The 24113-nt window shown below is 49.4% G+C and overlaps 6 protein-coding genes across 6 annotated transcripts; 3 read left to right on the plus strand and 3 right to left on the minus strand.

Annotated features, from left to right (window-relative positions):
• Positions 1 to 716: 716 nt before the first annotated feature.
• Positions 717 to 2089, minus strand: BDV59DRAFT_189139 (alkene reductase). The gene has a single exon (XM_073691558.1). The coding sequence runs from the start codon at positions 1924 to 1926 to the stop codon at positions 790 to 792; it is 1137 nt and encodes a 378-aa protein (XP_073542900.1). The 5' UTR covers positions 1927 to 2089; the 3' UTR covers positions 717 to 789.
• Positions 2090 to 3051: 962 nt separating this feature from the next.
• BDV59DRAFT_148234 (uncharacterized protein) lies at positions 3052 to 4857 on the plus strand. Its single transcript, XM_073687321.1, has 3 exons — positions 3052 to 3606; positions 3659 to 4211; positions 4281 to 4857. Exons 1-3 carry the CDS (start codon positions 3203 to 3205, stop codon positions 4551 to 4553), a joined length of 1230 nt encoding a protein of 409 aa, XP_073542901.1. The 5' UTR covers positions 3052 to 3202; the 3' UTR covers positions 4554 to 4857.
• A 4738-nt stretch (positions 4858 to 9595) lies between these two features.
• BDV59DRAFT_189161 (type I polyketide synthase) lies at positions 9596 to 17784 on the minus strand. Its single transcript, XM_073691559.1, has 4 exons — positions 17293 to 17784; positions 16963 to 17231; positions 10557 to 16902; positions 9596 to 10500 (listed from the first exon to the last, which is right to left on the minus strand). Exons 1-4 carry the CDS (start codon positions 17630 to 17632, stop codon positions 10340 to 10342), a joined length of 7116 nt encoding a protein of 2371 aa, XP_073542902.1. The 5' UTR covers positions 17633 to 17784; the 3' UTR covers positions 9596 to 10339.
• A 774-nt stretch (positions 17785 to 18558) lies between these two features.
• BDV59DRAFT_189174 (DUF341 domain-containing protein) lies at positions 18559 to 19665 on the plus strand. Its single transcript, XM_073691560.1, has 2 exons — positions 18559 to 18849; positions 18911 to 19665. The coding sequence occupies exons 1-2, from the start codon at positions 18711 to 18713 to the stop codon at positions 19600 to 19602; spliced, it is 831 nt and encodes a 276-aa protein (XP_073542903.1). The 5' UTR covers positions 18559 to 18710; the 3' UTR covers positions 19603 to 19665.
• Positions 19666 to 19899: 234 nt separating this feature from the next.
• BDV59DRAFT_211463 (NADP-dependent oxidoreductase) lies at positions 19900 to 20979 on the plus strand (the record flags this gene model as incomplete). The annotated part of the gene is made up of 1 exon (XM_073695804.1): positions 19900 to 20979. The coding sequence occupies exon 1, from the start codon at positions 19984 to 19986 to the stop codon at positions 20977 to 20979; it is 996 nt and encodes a 331-aa protein (XP_073542904.1). The 5' UTR covers positions 19900 to 19983.
• Positions 20980 to 21439: 460 nt separating this feature from the next.
• BDV59DRAFT_196689 (asparagine synthetase B family protein) lies at positions 21440 to 23737 on the minus strand (the record flags this gene model as incomplete). Its single annotated transcript, XM_073692755.1, has 3 exons — positions 21440 to 22590; positions 22649 to 22904; positions 22964 to 23737. 3 exons carry the CDS (start codon positions 23735 to 23737, stop codon positions 21440 to 21442), a joined length of 2181 nt encoding a protein of 726 aa, XP_073542905.1.
• Between the last annotated feature and the right edge of the window lie 376 nt (positions 23738 to 24113).

The following is a 24113-nucleotide window of genomic DNA, read 5'->3' on the forward strand; positions in this document are numbered from 1 at the left end:
ATGCCACAGATGTGCCGGAAAGTCATACCTCTTGGATTTCCCAGTTGAGACGACCAATGCCGAGTTTCAGATATGTTAAAACAGTACCCACTTATTGATTCGAGGAAGAATGTCAAGCACGTACTGAAAAACTAACTGAGTACTAAGGTGTCTGTTCTTGCGTTCTACGTCTTAGTTCAGTGGGCGGTACCGTTGCTTCTGAAGATAAAGGGATGCAATCTAGAATTGGACTATAGGCCATCTATCCTTGTGACGAGCAGTATTCTGCTTATTGAAGCAATCCCAGAATTATTATTCCTGTTCCTAGCAAAGGCTGCGCAAGCTAATCTGGCTAAATCATTAAAAAAAAGAATCTCAAGGCCGAAGGTATTCATATTGGTAAGGTAGCTGTTGGAGGAATTCTTTCCCGGATGCGATATTGCTAAATCCTGACAATATTGCCAAGAAAGGATGGCAGTTGTCCCGGCAAGATGAATGTGACTGTTTTAGAACAGTGAGCTCTGCTGACCAGTAAAGGCTAGATGATTCTCGAGGAGTGCGTGAAGTCTGTAAGATTGCGATCGATATGGCTTACTACCGCAATGAATATATAGATTTTATTCCCGTAACTCCAAGACCATCATCTCACTCATGCTTATGTCATTTCGAGTACATAGGTTAACTATTTAGTGTTCTATGAATTTGAATATTTAGAATCATCTAGTGTTTCTTATAATCTGGTAAATGAGGACCGGATTATATTTTCTATGACTGTCCTGTTTCAGTGTATTTGCTTTAGGACAAATTAAACTATACCTTCAACCGGCTTTCTAGATATTCCTTGCTGAATGGGTAATCCACATATCCAGCGGCCGATTGGGGGGCATAAAAAGTCTCCCTCTTGTATGCATTAAATACCAAATCCTTCTGTATCCTATATATGAGGTCCGGATTCGAGATGAAGTATCGTCCGAATATGACCATAATATCCTTATCCTGATACTTCTTGTCAACCAGCTCTCGTGCTTCTTGCGGCGTATACCCACCAGCGACAAGCAGAGGGCCTTTCCAGAGATCATATGCAAAATCCAGTCGGTCGTAACCATCGGCATCCCAGGCTCCCGAGATCCGCGACTCTACAAGGTGAAGATATGCGATATCTGATTGTCTCGCTTTGGCGACAATATCCGTAAACTGCGGAATCGGGTCCTGCATTCTCATACCTTGGAACGTGCTCCAGGGGCTCAGACGTAATCCAACTCGTTCAGGACCAATGGCGCTGGAGACTGACTTGATCACGTCATTGAGAAGACGAGATCTATTCTCCACATTACCGCCGTATTCATCATTCCGCGTATTGCTAGCATCCTGAATGAACTGGTCAAGAAGGTAGCCATTAGCACTGTGGATTTCGACGCCATCAAACCCTGCCCGGATAGAATTCTTTGATGCATCGACAAAATCTTGGACCGTCTGTTTAATGTCCTCGACAGTCATGGCTTTGGGTACCGCAGCACCATTTTCCATCGGGATCGCACTAGGAGCCACAATATCGACACCCTCCTTGCGGGCTACATTGACATCCGCAGCACGGCCCATCGCGAACAGTTGACAGAATATGAAACATTCTTTGCGATGGACTTCATCTGTGATGGCTCTCCAGGCAGTGACTTGGTCTTCGCGCCAGCACCCTGGAGCGTAGGGGAAACCGCCGCAGATCGCTGATATGAAGGTTCCCTCCGTGACAATCAAGGTGCCTGGCACCGCGGCCCTTTGGCTATAGTATTCCTTCATCAGGGGTGTTGGGACTCTGTCTTCGGTTGCTCGAAAACGGGTTAGTGGCGCCATCCCAATGCGGTGCTTAACTTCGATGCCACCTATCTTAAGCGGACTGAACAGACGTGATTGAGTCATGGTCAAATCATTTAATCGTTTGTCCACGAGCATGAGACGACTTGAACCATTTGATCAAGACTTCAAGAATATCGAACTATTTATATTCATAGCCTGAGAGCGTCTATAGTTTTTAATAATATCAGTAGAATTCAGTAGAATGTACTTAGTAATACGATCAGAGAATAGAGATACTTCCGATTACGAATGGTCAGTGTCTGTTGTAGTTAATGATTACCAAGCTGGATGGGGTGAGATGACGGAATTATACGGCCCCTTTCTGTGATGACAAACATCTCATTGGTGCAATAAACTACCGATGAGAATAGGAAATGTTTGTCATAAAGTCCAATGCTACTAATAAGTAAAAGTTGCTGTTTTGCGATGCGATATTCTCTGGTCGCACGACAAAGTAATATGGACGTCAGATATCTGTACCGAACTATTTTACGTGGAGCTCTCTTTCCAGAATGCCTGAACTTGGGACATGAATGACTTTGTCTGGTCAAATGAATCTTCTTAAAATATCAAGCAAGTGCGACCATAATGTATATATTTGTGTTCTCCAGTTTTCTTTTGTGGAGATTTAACAGTGATACGTAATCTGAAGCCTTCTTGAATGTTCACCGAAATTCGTTTGGACAAAATTGCCCAGGTAAGCTTTAACGACTGACGCTTCTTACCGACAAGATACCAACAATGGAGAAAGAAGGAGCAAGTGGCTCTTATGCTGAAGTCTGACTTTATATCTACTTGGGTGCTACAGTAGATAGCTCGTAATCTCGTGAGGTAGGCATGCAGTTGATTGCTCAATTAAGTTCGCGCTTATTGAAATATAGCAGTGAGATTTTTTGCCTCTGATGTGAGTTGTATCCTACGCTCGTGGGTGGAAAGATAGAAAGCTGAAGGCGGTTGTCCCCACTTATCGAGTGGCGGTCGGCCGGTCTATTATTTTCCCGGACGAGTGCTGTTTCAGGTCTGCTCGCCCAAGAGAGTATCACAATGAGCTCATTTTGAACTCTTGACATAGAGGAACTGGGAACCTGTGTCACACTTATTCTACGACTTACATCCTTGCTTTTAAATTGGGCGCCAAATTACAGCAGCTGACCCCCGATTAGTCACGCGTGTCCAAGTAGTTGGGCCGCCAGCAAGTTGAATCAATGTACGTGATTCAGCCTCGGCGGTAACCCCAGCCAATCATATGCGTCTTACGGTCGCTATCGAAGAGGAGTTGAGCGCCTAGCTGCCTACGTCTTCAGCAGTTATCATCTGCAGTGCGACTGTCTCTTACGACTCTACATTACACGCATTCCTGCCAGAAATCAGAATGGCGGATCCTTTGAGTATCACTGCCTCTATGCTAGCTGTTATTACAGCTGCCGTGCACTCCACCCAGTCTCTCCATGGTACCATTAAGCGCTTCAGGGATCGCGACAAGACTCTGCGCAGACTTCAGAATGAGCTTGAGGACCTCATGAATATCCTGAGCTCGTTGGGACAGGTAACAGATGCTGATCTGTCCATGATGGCACTGCTCAAAAGCCCTATCGAGCGGTGCAGCCAGATATGTCGCGAATTCGAAGATGCAATGGAGGGTTTCAGTGGAAAATCAACTACAGGCTTTCGCGATTGGGCAAAGATGGAGTTTATGAGAGGTGATATCAATGAATTCATTGATATTATCGCGGGATATAAATCAACGATCTCCGTTGGCTTAGGGACTATTACCATGTTAGTCACAGTTCCCTCACTCCACGCCACTTTGCTAACTGCTATAAATAAGACATTCTTCCAAGGTCTCCCAACGAGTTTTGCAGGAGTATAATGAAATGATACAAGATACAACGTATAGCCTTGAGGTTCATCTGCAACGAATTGATGAGAAGCTGGCACGTTTCACTATCCAAGATCTGAATACCTCAAAGGCTGGTACAAACCTTGAAGACGAGCGGGAAGTAACAAAGCAATGCCTTCGCATCTGTGAAGATGCTAGGGCCTTTATCGAATCTTTGACGCAGAGAGGACCAGCTATATTACGAGACACATCCCAAAGTGCTGCGCCGGGCGACACGCAAGATTACTTCGAGGCCCAACTGCTCACACGGCAGGCCTTGGACAAAAACCGAGCTAGCTTTGTGGATATCATCAACCGCCTTCAGGAACGGCTGGGTTCTCTCGTTTCAAACGGCGACCAGAAGGGCAAGGAGAGGTTAGCACTACAGGAAGATATCCAAATTTCGAGGCAGTGTTTGGAGGTGTGCAACATGGCTAGTGAAGTTTCCCGACAGAAAGTCTATAGGATTGGGGAGGTGGTCGCCGACGGTGACAGTGATCAAGTAGTGGTGACTACTCTGGCTGATCTGTTCGATATTAAAAAGGCGCTGTCTAAGGGTAATTCGGCACAGTTAGTCGGCTCAATGACGGAAGAGGCTCTTCGAAACCTCACAGACAGGCGTTACAGCAGCCGTTTTGGTGCTGTAGTTACGAACGCCACGAACTCTGCGGAAGTTGCCACCACAAGCTCGCCTTCGGCCTTCGAAAGCCAGAATTTGGCCTTTCCGCTTAGCAGGAGCGAAGAAGAGCAGTTCGAATTGCCGAAGATAAGGCGGGAAAAGCCGTCTTCCAATGAGATGAAAAAAAGGGCGATGGCCGGTACACCGAAGAATGAGGACAAATAAGTGAATGCGGTTGGAGGGAGTTGTTTGATAGGGTATGCTTTACTGTCTGATTCAGAACAGGAGAAATAAGTGGCGTGTAATTCCTGGACATGGACTATTAGAGTAGGGCATGTGACAAATCTACATTAGTTATCGTATTCACGTGACCGTGACGCCACCGACCCCGCTCTTATGGGATGATCGAATCTGAGCCACCAACAAACTTTCTGCTGTTTGGATGGAACTTATGATCTTGCAGTTTAATTGACTCGGAAGTACTGGCACAAGAAGCGATAGTGATGAACAAAAGTGGCCAGATTCGAAGCGATATATTTGGTGAAGTAAACACCAGTCTTGCTCTAGATCTGCCGACCCAACATCATACGAATGCCTTCGAAGATGTCACTGCAGAGGAGGATGTCTTCCAACTAATTAGCTTCTCAAGTGGTCAAACCGTAGTCGCCTCATCAGCCTCCGCTAAGATACATGCCACACAATGCCTTGGAGGTGTATTCCACCTTTCAGCAAATCTCTAACGACCGGACCGTCGCCGCAATGCGGAGCCCACGGTGACAAGGATACAGCAAGGTTCATCTTTCAAAGTTCTTGGTGGTGGATAAAGACTGGGTGACAAAATCCTGGCTTCAAGTACGGAAAAACTCCCTGCGTTAACGTATCTGAGGGTTAAATGAGTCAGCTATGCTTGGGTCTCAACTATTGTGCGCGAGACGGGTGATTGGTGACCAAAGCAAGGAGTTAGAACCCCGGTTCGACTGCTCCTATCTCCATTTTACTTTCTATTTACATTTCGAATCAAGTATCATCTGCTGTGTTATGTCGAGGCTATGTCTGCCCACATGGGCCTTCCTTCACGCTAGTCTCTATGTATCCTTGACCATGATAACCAATGTGATGACAACCTCTTATGGTACCATAACCAAAAGCTTATATACGCTCAAAAATGTAAGCTGAGTATATAATAACGCAACTCCGTTGCCTGTGTAACATGGAATGCTGTTTGTTTTGCTCGTTGAAGGTAAAAACGTTTTTCGTTGTCACGTGCACTCATCAATTGGGAACTTATCTACTTTATCTACTTGTTTAGTGCCCCAAGACCTTTGACAGAGAACTGCGATGGAAAGAGCATGTCCAGTAAGTGATTAAACGAGTAACCAAAGTCAATATCGCACTAGGAGGCCTTTGACACTTCCGGCCGGAATAGATGCGACAACTCTACTAAGCCTGTGTTATACCGGTAGTATACTATGTATCTACCGTGTGGCACGACCTCCTTAAGGATAAGACCACCTGCGGTAGCTTATAACTATTTAGCGAGCTGCTCTGATTCGCATTCTTTCCGCGTTCAGGATTATAAACAGTTTCTTCTAGGTAATACTTTAACTGCGGTATCCTGATAGGTATTTCGAAGGTAGTTAAGGTATTTAGAAGTAATAGTAGCTAGAGACAGCGTTATAGTGGCTACTGTAACGACGCTATACAATACTGCTCGCCTAGAATCTAAGGAAGACTAGCAGATTTCTACTAACAAGCTTTTCAGTAATTTTGACGGTGTACATTCATCTATTATTTCTAGTAATTATAACCTATAGTAGACTTTTATCTTATTACTTAGCTGCTTAGATGGAATGTCCTTTCGTATGTCATAATATAATAATAATTCTTAACAGAATGCAATAAATGAATTTACTATTCTTACTAATCTAACTTCTTTATTTTTAAAGAGTAGAGATAATACCGCGATCCTTAAAACCGAAAGAAGCTTAGCTATGGTCCGATATTATAAATTAAGCCTCGATTAAAGTACAGAAATAGGCGCATACGAAATTTATTTCTTACTAAATCAGATTGATCGCTGTGAGATCCAGGGATCTCTGGGGTTTGTGCAACTAGTGTGACAGGGAGTAATCGTGGATATACGCTCAAATAAGGTAGAACTAGTAGTATTCACAATAAGTCGATGTATTCAGAAGATTGACGCTGAGTTGGGATTCCCTCCCCGTGGACGGGATCCTAACTCCTGCGTGGTCACGTGTCGCGGATATCATAACTAATCCCGCGTGGCTAAGCTGGTATAGCAACACAGCGCTATATACATCATAGTGTTGATCTAGGGCCTTACAATCGCGAATCAATATACTATCTTATATATACCCTCTAGTGTTTTCGGATTCTGCCAAATCACATTAGTCTACTTAGGTTAAGGTATATTGCCCTGAAGACGTGAAAGGATAGAACTGGTCTGGTTTATACGTGCGGAAACTAGTAATATATAGTATTAGATTACACACATATGAGAGCCAAATACAGGCAGTAAATACAATAACAGTTCTTGTCAGGTGCTCTGTAGAAAGCCCAGATATATAAAGACAGTTTTCCTACTACCCCAGCTGCGGTACTTGACTAACGCTGTCAAAACGCGTCAACTAAATAGGGAAATTGCTTCGGCGCGTCGCCTATCCGATCCCCCACCCTATACAGATACCCCAACAAAAGGGCATCTACAGGTAGCAAAATAAAATCGTTACTTTCGAATATGGATGAGCTGCATCATCCGTTCATGCCTACAGGTATCGAATATTTGCGGGCGGGAAATTACACATAATCTATCCAATGTACTGGGCTTTTAAGTCGCCCGAACGCTATAGGCGAAATACCGGGGTTTACTTTAAAAAAAAATATAAATCCGCCTTTGGGAAAGGATTGATATAGGTAGCCCGGTATATTTTATCTAGCGTTCACTTCCCGTTGGCTACTAATTATGGTACAGCGGGATCGCATTCAACCGTCTTCCTCTTTCTTAGCCAGCTATTCGCCTTGGTATTCATTACACGCAACACGGCGTCGGGTTGCCCGGGCATCGTTTTATTTTGTCTGAGGACCAACAGGGCCAACCTAATTCGACTTGCCCGGCTTGGAAAAAGAATCGCCCAGTCATCTATTCCGTTCTAACAAAGATATAATGGCCCAGATGCTTAATTGCCGTCTCGCCGGCGAGTCGCGTGCCTAACAAAAGCCTATAGCTATATACCAGTGAGGTATCATATTGCGCACAAAAAACCTTGTGTTTTAATTAGAAGAAATATGCAGTACAGAATAACGTTCAGAATAACCGGGCGGGCGACGGGAGTTTCCAACGGTTACATCTTGCCCGGGCGGGCAATGGCCAAGGCCGTGTTGGTCAATGACGATCCGGTATGTTTACCCAGGTACTATACGATATTCTCACTTCCTTCCATTAACCTACTACATATTGTGTTTGGTTGAGCTTTGTTTGCTAGAGACAAATGATCCTGGTAAAATAGGGAAAAAAGAGAGGTCGCTCTAAAATAGAAACAGTTTAGATAGTCCGAAGTAGAGAATGGCCTGACCTAAACCTACCTGGAATTATGAAGATGCCCGGGTATTTCCTTCCGGCCTTTTATATCTAACATTCCTCTTGTCGACGACCAGGAATTAGAAATCCCCGGCTTTGAGCCTTATTATAGATATTTAAGTTATGTTTATATCGGTCAAACTATTTAAAGAAAAAACAAAAGGTGGCGGTATATCCTTGTATCGTGACTTGCGTTTCATATAAACGGTCATTGTAATGATCAGGTAGGACTGGTCTAGTTTTCTACGGTATTGCCCAGGCATTTTACTTATATCTCTAGTCAGTCACCGACGGCTTTCAATTCACCGACTCCGCTAGGCTGTTAGTATACTAATATACTTACCGTCTTACCTGGGCAATACTAAGGGTCGTAGCAGTTTATCGTGATCAGGTATATTTATCTGGTTTATTTGGAACGATTTACTTTTTATACGCCATTCTTATTCCTTCTGTCAGACGTATGGTCTGATACCTCCAACTAACTATTTCGGGATTATTTATGTTTTATGGAACTCTCGGGAGTTCGGTATAGCTGCAGAAGAATTCTAACTAATTCAATTTAACTTTAGATGTTCCTCGCTGAAAACTTAGATCTCTAGGACGAACGCATAGAAATCTAAGGAAGGAAAGTAGAAAGTAAGAGATAAGTCAGAAGAATAGGATACACCTTCTTTGGAAACTCATGTCCTTAATCCTCAAAAGAATCATGGAAAAACAGGCCACATATATATATTGCAGAGATATGGGCTGTGAATCTGAATCGAATGAAGGATCTGAATCAGAAGGGGTAAGCATGGAATGAATAGTGAATCAGAATGGAAATGGAAAGGGAGTGAATGAATGATTTAGTATGGCACGCATAGGGATGATCCAGTGAATAATGCAATGATTCAATAAGCAATGCAAAACATAAATAATCCCGAAATAGTTAGTTGGAGGCATCAGACCATACGTCTGACAATATGCATATCGAATACTATTACTTGCCAACTAGTGTAGTGTCGCACTTTTTGGTCTAGTAGTAGTAGTTCAATAGTTATGAGCCCGGATTACTATGGTGAGGCCTATTTGTGGGTATTTACTACTTTCTAGTCTAACTACCTATTATGTGTATGCGTAACCCGTCTACCTCGGCCGGCTAAACTCCGTACCGATATTAGTGGCAAATTATGACCTGGAGCGGGGGTACTTGCTCGAATAGCTCGTTCGCCATTATATATATATATATATATACGATTATATGGAGTGTTTTAGGTTAGGGGTTAGATGGATAGGGATCGATCCACTATCTCCACCCCTTATTACCATTATCCTTTTTTTCCTGACAGCTGTCAGCGTGGCTAGATAGGAATAGCTTAATAGATTGATCGTTTATATTCTATCTCGTATTTCCCCTTCTTTCCTAGCGGGTGCTTCCCCATTAAATAAACCCGTAGACTTACTAGCGTACTATTCACGCGGATAATCAGATAGAAAGATCCGGTAAACTATAGGAGAAATTTATATGGCCGCCGCGTCTACTGGCCAAATCTCAGCCCTAGGCAACGCCGGGGGTCCACGGCACTATGTAGGGGAAGATAAACTCACCATGTCGCGGCTGCTAAACCCTAATCCTATATAAACAGGCCAAACCCGATATTTACTATATCTAAATGGTGCGTCAACCACTCTAGGTTAGGGTATTCTTAGGGATTAATTAATCTATATAAGCGACAGTGGTTCGGCGGTAATACGCTAGTAGTAGGCTTCAGGGCACGTACGCGGGGCAACGGGAGCACGGCGGAATATCGAAAATCGACCAATTAACGGGCGAAAAAATCCACCCAACGTTGGGTGCGGCTACCACTAGGGACTAGGACTGGGGATATATAGTAGGTCTAACGAGCGGTATGGGAGAAGCGACAGTTTATATAGGCAGATAGGCGGTATTAAGACGGTGTGGGAAATGATGGGAGCGATACAAAAGCAGTTCGGGCGCTGTTCCATACGGCTAGTTGCTCGATCGGGCTAGCGGCGGGTAAAGTGCGCGAGTGTGCGGCTGAAGTTTGTATGGGAAGTGACGGTCACTTCGCGACTCCTGTGTTATAGGGATAGTTCGTCCAGGCAACCCAGAAGAGACCGACGGAGGACAAGCTGTGGAATACTGCTTTGATGATTACTGGCTGAAAACCATTTCTTACGTCTTTTCTGCATTTATGGGCTCTTTTGGCGCTTGGATACTAGACTCCTGCAGCGTCCTTTTATGCGCCTACATAGGTAAAAGCGCCCTAGACGAGTTCATGTAAGTTCGTATAGTCTTGATTGATTTATTGATACCTACAACACTTTTATTTTAATCCGTCTATTAAACTTATACACCAACAGGCCATCTATCTTCCTATCATAAGCCAGCCAAAAAAAAAAAAAAGATTGCTTACTCCTCACCCGCAGCAACCTTGACCAGCTGGCTCTTGGCTGCAATCTTGGCCGCAACATCAGCCAGCGGCATAGCACTCAGGATATCAAAGACAGAAATATCACTCTTCATGTTCTTCTGGGCGCGATTGCGGACCTCAACAGCCTGGAGCGAATCAACTATGAAAAGGATTAGTACACGATGAACCTGGAGTTTAAAGACACATGATACTTACCACCGAAGTCATAAAGCGGTTTCTGCGAATCGACCTCCTCCAGAGAGACACCCATGGATGCAGCAACAAGCTCCCTGATGTTCTCCTCCACAGTTGCGGCAGCCTCAGCCATGGTGGTTGCATTGGCCAAGAGGGTGCCCACGTCTTTCTTGATGTTGCCATCGCGGCTCTGGTTACCAACCTTGACAACACGGAGTTCAAATTTCTTATCCATCGAGAAGCCTCCGGTGTTGCCATCCTGCTCAATGCCGTCATCCAGACCAAGGACGATCTGGGCAGGCACACGCTGTCCGTTACCCGTTGAGCCTCGCATGATGGCACGTAGGACGACACCCAGTTCGCTCAGACTAGTCTGCAAGCCTCGCCAGCCGTGCTGGTATCTGCCCAGATAGCTATCAAGGTTACCGAACCCCCCTGCACTCGTAAAGTGCGAGGAGTCGGAGACCAACCCAACGTCAATGCTGGTGGCGTTGATCCCGAGATGACTGCGAGCATGATGTGCCAGACCGTCCTCAAATGTGTTGCCAGAGGCATAGTTCGCTTGCGCGGTGTTGCCAATAACACCGGTGATGGATGACAACAGAATGAAGAAAGGCTTATCACCCGGCCAGATGTTGGCCAGCAGGTTGCGGGAGCCCTTGGTCTTGGGCTCAATGGCACGGCGCCACTGGTCAAAGGACATGTTCTCGAAGATGCTGTCTTCGAGAACCATGGCAAGTTGGATCACACCACCAACCCTGCTGCCGCGGGCTTTGATGGAGTCAAAGGCTTTGGCAACACTGACAGCATCATTTATATCGCACTTGAACGCCTCCGCGTGGACAGAACGCTTGGAAAACTTCTGCAGGTCCGCTTGGTTCTTTGCGCCACCTGATCGGGTCAGGAAAGCCAGGTTCCTGGCACCGCAGTCGACCATCCAGTTGGCAATATCCAGGCCGAGAGCACCCAGGCCACCTGCCAGCATGTAGGTTGCTCCACTGTCGAGCTTCAATTCTTCGACTGGAGGGGCGCGTACGAGCACGGGGCTGGAATGGTCCAATGACACGACGACTTGCTCGGTGTGGGTACTACTCACCAACGCGGAGAGATTGCCAGCAGGTACCACCGTCAACGGGGAAGGTCCTTGCAGGATGTACTCACCAAAGGCCTGCTGGAAGAGCTTGTTGACCATGGTGGGCCTGCCCTTGATAACGGCGGCCATGTCGATGCGAGCAAAGGTCACGTTGATCTTCAACTCCGGAAGGAGAGCTAGGGATCCTTCACAGTTGATGTCGATAAACTGGCCAAACTCGGACAGGATCGATAGGGCTCCATCGAGATGTGTACCGGCCTGTTGGCTGACCACAACATCGACCCCGCGGTTGTGGGTAGCGCTCTGGATGAGCGGCACGAAATTGCCCAGAGCAACATCAAAGATGCGGTCTGCAGGGATGGCATATCGGTCTAAAATGATGTCGCGATCTGCTTTGCTGTGGACAAGGGCAAAGACGTCGGCGCCAATAGCCTTGGCAACCTGTACTAGAGCTTGGCCGACTGCGCTTGCGGCGTCATCTAGTAGTACTGCGTGGCCGTGACTGAGGTGGGCAGTCTCGACAAGCGCATATTGCGCAGTGACCAGTGGTTCGACAAGGGCAACCGCCTCTTGCGACTCAAGGCTGTCAGGTAGTGGTGTTACCAGATCCTTGTTTTGGCGGACATGAGTCTTAGCGGCCGCGTCGGAGAAAACCACAACGCGCTGGCCAACCTGCAAGTTCTTGACTGACTCGTCCTGACGAGTAACGATACCGACAGCATGGCGCACCGAGTTCAATGTCTGACCCGTTCCGACGCAGGCATATTCAACCCTAATTTCGACTTGGCCCTCTTCCAAAGGTTTGTCCGCCTGCTCATCCGCGATCCAGACGTAATCTTGGGCGTTCGCAGACTCGCTGGCTATCAGTGGCTTGCCAGCAGCTCCCAGTGTCGAGACAATAGGCGCCGCAGTGTCGCTAGCCAGTTGCAGTTCATAGTCGAAGCCAGCATCTTCAGTAGCGCGAGGAACGTAAATCATGCCGTTTCCTTCGGCGTATTCCATTTCCGCATCCTCAGGCAGGGCCGTTTGCCAGACATTGAGAACCAAGTCTGCGTATTGGCCATCGGTAATATCTGCGACGGCGGACAGATCCAGTGACGGCAAGATGGCCATGGGATATTCGTTGCGCATCACGCGGAACAGACCCTGGGTGGCCGCATATCCCACACCGTTCGACCAACTCTCAAGGACACTGCCACGAGTAATCCAGAAAAGGTGTCCAACCGTAGAGATAAGGGATTTGAAGGCATTGAACTGTTCTTCGTTCCAGGCATACACTAGGGGGCTGTCAATCTCAAGAAGAGAAATGACATGCCGGCCAGCGAGTGAAGCCACGTTGCTCGAAGTCAGATTTGTCAGAGAGACTGAGCAACCGGAGCCTTCAAGTTTAGTCTGAACGGCGGCACCAAGTGTATTGACGGCAGCGGACGGAGATTCAGGTAAGAGAAGTACCACAGAGTCCGGCATCTCAGCCGAGAAAGAGCTGGTGCTGGAGGCAAACAGGATGTAGGTCTCATCCTGTGACAGGATGCCAGTGCAATGTTTACCTGGCACAGTAATTTCAACATCACCCGGCTGACCAGCGTGCGTGAGGCACGCCACAAGACCAAGCGTCGCGAGGCTGGCAGCGTTTTTGGCGATGTCAGGCACTCCCAAGCCGAGGACGATATCGTTAGCTTCAGGAGCCAGAGCCTCCAGAAGCTGGTTCTCAGGCAGCCACTTATAGGTGATGGTGATGTTCTCAGTACCTTCACCCAGAGTGTCCCGCATCAGCTCCAAGGCCGACTCAGACGCAGCGAGGGCAATGATGTTCTTGGGGCCGTATGTTCGGTTCCTGAGGCGGCGGAGAATATCGACGCTACATTGGGACTTATCAAACAGGACAACGAGAGCTGTGGCGTTGGACGTTTTCAGGAACGTTGGGTCAAGGCAGCTATCCACTATCGCGGTTGCTTGGCCGAAGCGGATAAGCTTCTTCAGGTGCTCGTTGCTGGTCAAGAAGGACATTTCGGGAATCCAGGTAATGTTTGCGCATTTCTTGGCGGGGCTACCGGAAGATGTGCTGGCAGAAGTTTCCGAGCCGTCACCAGAAGTAACCTGGCGTAGCGCAAAGTTCTTGACAGTAAGTTTTGGCTTTGTCCACTCCTGGTCTGAAACCACCAATTCAGTAGTGATCTCGTGGCCATTCTGGGATAGCAGGCGACCGAAACCGGAATAAAGTGTTCCAGCCTCCTTTGGTTGGTCATGGGCGACGTAAATCTCGTCGATGCTGTATGGCACCGCAGCACGCTTCACAGGCTGGCCAGCATGGAGGGAGGCAATTACTAGGTGGAATATAGAGTCCATGGTTGCTGGATGAATAACATATGGGGACTCGTAATGCTTGGGCATCGTCGATTTGGTATCAGGAACAGCCACAGATCCGTACGAGGCCTCTTGCGATGGCACAGCCGTGAGGGACCGGACGTTGCGGAAGGACGGGCCGTACTGCATGCCAATGGTGTCCAAATTCTTGTAGAACTCATCCACGTTGACGTCAACAGAGTCAGCCTCGGATAGTAGGGTCTTACGCAAGCCCAATTGCTTCTGCCACGAGGCATCCGGGCTACCCTCTTCAACCTCGCTTGCTTCCTTCTCGTAAACGATGGTAACGGTACCAGTGCAGTGCTTCGCCCACGGAGAGCCGCTAGCCATCGAATAGACAGTGAAGATCCACGAGCCAGACTTGACCCTGTGGGGGTAGAAACTAATGCGCGTCTCCAAGGGCGCCTCCTCGTTCATGGAGACGACCAATCCACGCTCAAACATGACATCCGTCATGCGGAAACCCTCAATAGACTTGGACGAGTCGGCAGTGCGTAGTGCTCCTTCCAGGGCCATGACAAGCATACCTGCGCCTGGGTACAGCACGGTGCCGGTAATTACGTGGTCTTCAATCCATGGGTTCTCAGAGATGCGCAGGTAGTTTCTCCAGCGTGGCTCATAACTATTCTGAGAATCTTCGGCCATGCCCAGGTAATCGCTGCGCATATGAGGGGGGAAGCGATACGAGCGTGATGCGTATGATTCGTGCCAGAAGCTCCTCGTATGGTTCCAGGGATAACGCGGCAAGTCGCAGAGCATCTGCGCCGTCGGGTCCGCCTGATTAACTGCTTCCATGTCCATCTTGTAACCGGCAGCCCAAAGCGTACCGGCAGCATTCAGCGTGGTCTCTATTGCGTCTTTGCCGCGAACGAGCATCGAGGCGTACGGGGCAGACTTGGCAAACTTGTTGTTGCTTTCGTCAATGATCTGTCGCACCGGTCCCTGCAGAGCTGCGTGAGGGCCAACCTCAAGGAAGCCTCCCCACTGGACGGCCATAGAGCGGCGGGAGCTGCCAGGGGCGTCTCTTTTATGCTTGAGTAATGCCAAGAGAGCCTGTGAGAACCTGACGGCATTCTGCATGTTGTTGACCCAATACTGGGCGTTGAGCTCCGTGCCAGAAGAGACGATGGTCCCAGTCAGGGACGAGTACATAATAGGGGTGTCTCCTGACTTGTCTGCCTCATTTGGTGTGATGTCACCAATCATCTTCAGATAGTTTGGCGAGGCTTCACGCATGTGGGGGGAGTGATACGCCGTGGTTACCTTGAGCTTGCGGGCGAATTTACCATTGCCAGAGATCAGGACTTCCAGCTTGTCAATGGCGTCGACATCGCCTGAGAGAGTCACGCTGGAGGGACTGTTGATGCAGGCCACTACCGCCGATCCAGCTGGGATCTTATCCAGGTATGACTGGGCGTCATGCTCTGAAAGCCCAGCAGCCATCATGGCACCTTCTTTGGAGACGGCGGCGGAGCAGACACCGCGGGAATAGGCGAGCTTGACGGCGTCGTGGTGGGTGAGAAGCGATGCGGCATACGCAGCTGCAATCTCACCACTAGAGTGACCGATTGTCGCTCTGGGCAAAACTTTCCAGAAACGAAGCATGTCGACCAAGGCGATCTGGATCACCGTACAGAGGGGCTGGCTGTACTCTGGGCGGTTGACGTTCGGGTTAGGTGTCTTGGACAACTCGTCGGCGACGTTCCACTGACAGCCAAACTCTGCGAGGTAGGTTTGTGAAACGGCGATACTCTCACGGACGATGGGGTTTTCGAAAAGCTCGCGACCCATTGCCGGCCATTGAGCCCCCTGGCCGGTGAAAACCATAATGAGGTTGTCGCCATGACGTTGTGCTCGAGTGGTGGCCGATAGACCCTTGGAGAGCTTCTCGGTGAGTTCCGCTAGCGAGCTTGCAATGGCAAAGCTTCTGTGCTCTAGATGTGTCCGGTGCTCTGCGAGTGTGAAAGCTAGATTATCCAATAAGGATGGGTCATGCTTATCCTCGGAATCCTGTTGCAGCCATGTATGGAGGGCCTCACACACGCGCTGGGCTCCCGTCTGATCTTTACCAGTGAAGAGAAACAGTTTCTTGGAGACATTGGAGACAGCGTCGCTTACTGGAGTATCCTCTATACCAGAATCCGAACCAGCGGGCTGCATGGCTGTGTTATGCTTGCCATCCAACCCTCTTTCTTGGAGGTAGTGGTATGCATCGTCCAGAATAACGTGAGAATTGGAACCGCCAAACCCAAAGGAGTTGACACTAACCCGACGCAGTCCTGATGTCGGCCAACTAATAACATCCTCTGGAAGGGTCAGATGCCAGTCGCTCAACTTCAGTTTGGGGTTGACCCGTTCTACGCCGTACGTGGGGACCAGCATTCCCTTTTCAAGTAACAGGATAGACTTGAACACACCGGCAAGGCCAGCACATCCCTCTGTGTGGCCCACGGTAGGCTTGATGCTACCTATGTGGAGAGGGGGCTTTCCAGCCGCACGCCTCGCCGCACCAAGGGTCGAAGCAATGGCGGTCAGCTCCAGAGGATCGCCCACGGGCGTGCCTGTTCCGTGGCACTCGAAGTACCCTGTTTCCGACATGTCCAGCCCTGCATCTTCGTAGGTCTGATTGATCAGTTCGGCTTGAGCTGTGGAACTTGGTTGTGTGACACTGGGTGTTTTGCCATCGGCGTTGACACCGGAACCCCGGATCACAGCACGGATGGTGTCGCCGTCACGAATCGCATCCGACAGACGTTTGACGATCATGGCACCAATGCCATCTCCACGGCCATAGCCATTGGCACGGTCATCAAATGTGTGCGAAATCCCCTCCGGACTGAGCATATGCATGGCAGTCAGCTGGTGGGAGGTGTTGGGGTTGATCAGGAGATTGACACCGCTCACGAGAGACTACAAGAATGAAAGTCAGGTATCCATTTCGCCCACAAACCTCGTGTTATCTCGACCTACCATGTTGGTTTCTCTCAGTCTCAGGGACTGACATGCCAGATGAAGAGCATAAAGGGAGGAGCTGCAAGCCGTATCAAGCGTCAAACTCGGACCCTTGAGGCCAAAGAACCAGGACACACGATTCGCGGTCATGGCTTCACTTAAACCCGTGGCTGCTGGATGTCCGATATCATAGATGTCGTGCAATGAGATCATCTCGTAGTCGTTGGTCATGCAACCGACGTAGCAGCCTGTACGACTGTTCATCAAATCCTCAACGCGGATGCCCGCTGCAAGCGTTTCATCAGCAACCCAAGACGCTGACGGAGGTTGGAGGATCAAATAACATACCATTCTCAATACTTTCGTAACATACTTCCAGCAACATCCGCTTCATGGGGTCCATTGAAGCAGCCTCTTTGGCTGTTACTGAGAAGAAAGGAGCATCAAAGTGGCTGATATCTTGCTGGATGAAGTACCCATGCTCCGGGCTAATTCCACCCTTGCGGTCTGGATCCGGGTGGTGCCACATACTGCTGTCCCATCTATCCTTAGGAACTGGACCGTGGCCGGTCTTGACCTTACTGATCATGTCCCATAGCGATCCCAGAGAGGACGCTTCGCCTGCAAAGCGACATGCGGCGCCAACGATAGCGATCGGCTCCTGCTTGTCTGAATCTGAAGATGTCATGATGCAGGGTTGGTGAATGGGACAGGACACAGACGTGGCCCCTGGAAGTCACAAGAAGAAAAAAAAAAAAGAAAGGAAGGAAAAGCCGTTTTTGCTAAGGGTCAGGACTGGGGAACGAAGATATTTGTAGAGATGCAGATAGAATTCAATGGGACTATGATACATGCTTGCCCACCATATGCGTCTAATGGATCTCGCCGTTCTTACAGAACAGGTCTGACGCCGTCCACGTGCTTAATAGAGCTTCCATAGCTATTCCAGAGCCTCCTTCGGGTAGACCGTGTGCGAGAGCACTCCGTATCACCAAAGTGGTCCCGAGTCCTTCGGGATATCTCGTTTCTCTTGTCTAACAGATTAGTATTGGATACAGGTTTTCTTAAATTAAACTATACTATAATAGTACTGCCGTTTTGGTAGAAAGATACTTTTTACGGATTACCGTTTTACAGTTCACTATATCGGAAGACCTAACATGGTCTGAACTAGACCTCGCGAAAACGCCGGGTTGGGTTTCGACCCTTGACCCAAAAACCGCCAAGAAAATTTTATTACTGTAACATATACACCTATTACATATAAAAAAAAATGTAAAACTTCCATCATTCACCTGTATTACCGTAATATATCGAGGCTTGGGTCCTTGGCGGGTTTGCGGGTTACCCATGGGTACCCAAAAAAGCAATATGGTGAGGTCTAGTCTGAACTGGCTCTATATGGTATAGTGCGGGCTGGGTTTGCGTTCAGCCCAGTGGCCAGATCGAAGTCCATTCATTTATGTCCAATTAAAAAAAAAAATAAAAAATAAAAAAAAAATAAAAAGGTACGGCTGGTGGCCGAATTAGTTCAGTAGGCTGGATCTCCATATCAGTCAGTGCCGCGCAGAGCCTAACCTGCGGCCCGTTTCAAATAGGTACATTCTCCGCTAATGAAAGGCCCACCAGAAGAGCGGATGACACAAACGTATGTAGAGGCAGAACAGAGATATTGAAATTGTAAATTTATTGTCTTCCATTGCTGCGTTGCCACTTATCAGTTCTTGATTCCATCGGCGTAAGGCTTGACTCGTTGGATCCGCACAATGCGGATTCTCTGTCTCCATGGCGTTGGCAGCTCCGGGGCCATTCTTGAAAAGCAGATGGCAAATCTGCGGCGCGAACTGGATCCCAGCTTTGAACTGGTCTTTGTAGACGGACCGTTCCAGTGTGGAAGAGGGCCTGGTATGTAGGCTCTGTGATCGGCAGATCTTGATATGTCGTCTGCTAACCCTTTGAATCCCAGGCGTCTCGGAATATCAGGCCGGCCCGTACTATTCTCACACCAATGGTTACTCTCCTACCAACATCGCAGAAGCGGTCGGGTACCTTGAGGAAATTCTGGAAGATGAGGGGCCCTTCGATGGGATCTTTGGGTTCAGTCAGGGCTCCGCATTGACGCTGTCATACTTCTATCAGCAACAGGTCGCCGGCAACCCCGTCGCAGTCAAGTTTGCCTGCCTGTTCTCGACAGCCATGCCATGCAGCCCCGACGCGAGCTTGGGGAATACTGTGATATCCAAATTGCGCGCGATGGAATATGACATCACGGATCGAGCGGCCGCTAACAGGCGAGATCTGACGAGCGAAGAGCAGGAGTTTGTGGATATACTGCAGCGGACGGTGCTCGACGCCGCAACCCACGATCCACTGTTCCCCTGGACTGACATGGACGTCTACCGTCGCGGGGACCTTGACGCTATCCCTCGCGTGATGTATGCGTCGGTGCTGCCCCAAAAGATTCAAGTCCCAACGGTCCACGTATGGGGTCAGAACGACTTTCAGTATATGATCAAAATGGCCGAGTTGTCCTGCGGTCTATGCGACCAGTCGATGTCAACATCTGTTTTACATGACGGGTTGCACGACATACCGAAGAAACTGATGGATATCAAGGCTGTCCTTCGAAAGGTCGACTGGGCTATAGCCCAGGCATAGATATACGATCATCAAGTATATGTAGATAGAACGATCAAAAGCAATAGAGGGCGAAGAGTGACAATTCAAGAGTTGGTTGTAATGGCCAAGATTCCATAGAACCTCAGATGTGTCCTCTACCGTATCATTCTCTGTAATATTTAATAGAAGAAGGGGAGGGGGAAACTACCATGGTAAAGTGAATAAACGCGGTCATCTCAGACGTTATTGCAGGGGTCACCCTAAAGGTGTAAAAAGCGGCCACTGCCAATTTGGTCAATCAATCCGAGAAGGGTCGGGCCCACCTGCACATATATACAACAAACGCCTCCGTGTAGACTGACTCCTCCTATTGACTTCGGTTGCCTTGCAACATATCCGAGCGTGAAATTTATACAAATTATGAGAGCTGCACGAGTTCGACCTACCTCCCCCGAGGGAACCCCTTATGGCTTCCCTGGAAATGTCGCTCCGTCTTCCGCCATTGAAGTCCATGACGACGTCCCCATCCCGCAGATAACAAAGCCAGGCGAATTATTGGTCCAGGTGAAGGCCTCGACAGTGTACAAAGACAACCTCGAATGGAATGAGCTGTACCCCCCCAGCCATGCCACCCTGGGAAACGACTTTTCCGGCATCGTCGTCGCCGTGCACGAGGGTGAACGCGACTTCCACGTCGGTGACCATGTGTACGGTATGACCCATGCGAATCGGGGAGGCACGTGGGCCGAGTACGCCATCGTCACGACGGACGAGGCAGTCAAGAAGCCGGATAACCTGTCGTGGGAGGAGGCTTCCGCAATTCCGGGGAGCGCCCTCACCGCCGACCAGGCCCTGTTTCGACACGTCGGACTCGAGACAACCGCGCAGAACGGGTCCAAGAGGGTCCTGATTACCGGAGCGGGCGGCGGCATTGGGACGTTTCTTGTGCAGTTTGCGGCCCTGGCGGGACACCACGTCGTAGCCGCGTCCAGCTCAAACGAGCGGAATGAGATATTTCTGCGCTCCATCGGTGCCCATGAAGTGGTCGAGTACAAAGATTTCGACATGCTGGAAACGGTCGATGTCATTGTTGATTCGGTTGGGTTCCAAACTCTCGCGGATTGCTGGAAGGTGATCCGACCAGACGGGACCCTCTTGACCTTTGATGCATGCAGCTGGGGCTATAGAGAAGACCACAAAGCCAAGGGCATCAGCCAAGGAAAGGAAGGCGTGCGGGCCCTGTACATGATTGCGGAGCCTTCGAGAGAGAGTATGCAGCGGATCACGGAGCATCTTATCAAGGGAAATATCAAAGGGCGCGTATCCAAGGTGGTGTCGTTGAGCGACGTACGGGAAGCCTATGAATCTGCCCATTCCAGAGGCGTTGGTCGCGGGAAGATTGCTGTGTTGATCTGATTACCATATAGTCTCGAATACACGCATTTTTATGATAGCAAGATGTCAGCGGGAAGTGCCCTGTACATTACCGCGCTCGCTCAACCTGCCATACAAATAGGTGGTGTAATTCAGCCACAGGATCACCGCACCAGTATCTACAAAGCAGGTCAGAATAGGAGGTGGAATTCAGGGTATAAATATGGCTCGTCTATCGCTACTTCCAGAGGAATTCGGGTCCCTACTACAGTCCCAAGTTTAGTGGTAACCACATTATTAGACAGAAGGCTGTATTGCATACAAGACCAAGCAAGAGACTGAATTTACATCGTCGATGCTACAGGAAAAGAAGCATCCGTCCGTTCACACGCTTCATAAAGCACACACAGCAATCCTTCAACCAGTCATACAGAGAGAGGTTCCACTTGAACATGTTTGTTCGATACCATCACTACCATAATAATCCACCCTCACCAAACACCTATGGTACAGTGGCGTCCCAATCAGATCCGTCTGCCCTCGCGATCCCCATCCGTTGACTGAGCGTCACCCAAGCAGCACAGTAGACCAACTGCCGGAAAGCCTTGGGGTCGGCCGTCTCGCCCCAAGCAATCTCCATAGCCTCCTGAATCGTTTCCCAGTGAACGAAGCCAAGCCTCTCGACCGCGTCTGGTGTCAGCACTGTCGTGAACATGCGGTGCAATGGTCCGCCCTTGGCCCATCGCGTGGGCGCCAGGAAAGGATGCTTCTTGCGCTTGTATAGCTCGTCCGTAATATAAGGGCGAACCGCCTGGCGCAGAATCCATTTCTCGTTGAGCGACTGCAAGGCGATACTGGACTTGGTCCATATGGGACCCAACTCCCCGGTATCACTGGCAGCGTCGGCCGAGTAACGCAGCTTGACGCTGGGTGGCAACCGGTTGACATACTCCGTGAGATGATGGTCTAGGAAGGGGGTGCGCGCCTCAACGCTGTGGGCCATTTCCGTACGATCGCCCAGGCATGAGAGCAGGACGTTGGCCAACGAATTCTTGTTCCACATGTACATGGACGTGTGCAACGGGTGCCAGCGAGACTTCATCTTGGCCTGGACGTCCACCGGGTGCGAATTAAGCACTGTTTGGCGACAGTCATACTCCTGCTGCCGGCGTTGGAGCCAAGGAGCGAAGAGTGCGGCCGTGGGATGCCATGCCAGCAGATTATCACTCATGTCGGTGGCGCCGGCTCCCGCGATGGATGCAGGAGCGGGCCGGTCCTCGTAGGCCGTGGCACCGCTCTTTTGCCAGATTGCCTTCATCTCCCGCTGCACAGCCTTGAACATGTCGTTGCGAAGGTCCGCGTTTTGAGACAATTGCGAGTCTGGTAAGGCTTCATCCGCTTCGCGAAGAAATTCGCCCGGAAAGTACGGATAACCCGCAAAGTGCTCATCAGCGCCTTCACCCGTCAGAACGACCTTGATGCCGTGCTCACGAGGAAGAGTGGAGAGCGCAAACTTGGCCACAAAATTGAGGTCAAAGTGATGATGCTCGCAGTGGAAGACGGCGTCTCCAAAGTCTTCCGCCAGAGTCTCTTCCGTGATCGTCTTTTTGATTGTCTTCACTCCGAGCCATTCGGCGGTACGGTCGGCAATATCTTGCAGCTGTTAGTTCACATGGTACTAATGGTAGGGAACGCAGCAGTCCGGACTTACGTGATTCATCGTACCCAGACTTCTCAGGGAACGCGACACTGAAACAAGTGACACGAGTAGCCGTCTCGTTTCCGATCTTCACGTTTTGCTTGCGTGCAAGCTCAGTAACGATACCAGCAATGGCAGAAGAGTCGATGCCGCCGGACAAGTAGATGCCGACCGGGACGTCCGCCCGCAGGCGAAGACGTACGGAGTCGACCAGCTTCTCACGAACGCCCTCGATCATTTCCTCAATGGTGCGCGTTTCAGGTTTGCTCTGTTCATGGACGATCAGCGGTCGCTGCCCACGGTTTTCGATGTTTGTAGCCTGCTAACCTTGTCTTCATATTCCGCATCCCAGTACTTGACTTGCTGAACACCACCTTCGGTGATATCCAGATAGTGCCCGGGCAAAACCTTTCGCACTCCACAGAAGAGCGTTCGCTCATCGAACATCCACCCCGCGTCTGAAATTGCGCGCACGTCCCAGCGCGGTTTCCAGCCCATGGGCAAGAATGCCTTGGCCTCGGAAGCGACGAGCAACTTGGCCCCGAGGCGAGTATACACCAACGGTTTGATGCCATAACGGTCACGACCGGCAATAACGCGCTGGGTGACTTGGCGGTTATCATACAGAACAAAAGCGAATTCACCGCGCAGGTGCGTGAAGAAATCGGGGGCACCGTATATCTGGTAAAGCGCCACGACAAGCTCACTGTCGCTGTCGCTCTGGAAAGCAAAATTGTGATGGGTTTCGCATTCATGGCGAAGGAGATCGTAGTCGTAAATTTCACCATTCACCACAGCATGGATTTGGTTGTCTCTGCTGTGAAGCGGTTGTCGTCCTGCAGGGGAGAGATCGTTGATGGACAGCCGGCAGTGGGCCAGCCCTACCTGCTCATTGTCACTGATCCATACGTCCGAGTCATCTGGGCCGCGGTGGGCGATTATGTCGACTGAATACTTGAGCTGGGTCGCAAGTTCCTTTGCGTCCCCGTTGACTGGGGCCGACTTGGTTATCCCGTTGCAAGGAGGACTGGCATGGTCCTGACAGACATTATGGCTGTTGCTACTAGGAGCAAACAATATACAGGCAGAAAATCCGCACATTTTTTTTTCTCTTACTTTTCCAATGATTGGGAGAACAGAAACACAATTTGTGGACGAGACTTTTAGGAAGCTAGGGTTTTTACAGCAGCCAGCTGACGGGTTCGTCGTTACGCAGTCGCTGGTTCGACTAACCGGGTGGGTTTGACATTCGGAAGGCGGGCATAGCTGAATGGGCAAGAAGCCAATTTGCTGTTGGATTCGCCTGGAGAGCGCCGTTTCCACTGAATTGGTAGGGAGCCCTAAGTAGTCTTTCGCTCTTCCTAGGATTGCCGGTTCGGGCCAAACCAAATCGAGTGTCTCCGATGTTTTTCACACAGCAGGTTGCCACCGGCTTTCCGAAAATAGATACGTAAGAGATGAGGGAAAAAAAAAAAAG

The sequence above is a fragment of the Aspergillus ambiguus genome (genome assembly GCF_047715705.1).
Source record: "Aspergillus ambiguus strain CBS 117.58 unplaced genomic scaffold BDV59scaffold_62, whole genome shotgun sequence".
Taxonomy (NCBI): Eukaryota; Fungi; Ascomycota; class Eurotiomycetes; order Eurotiales; family Aspergillaceae; genus Aspergillus; species Aspergillus ambiguus.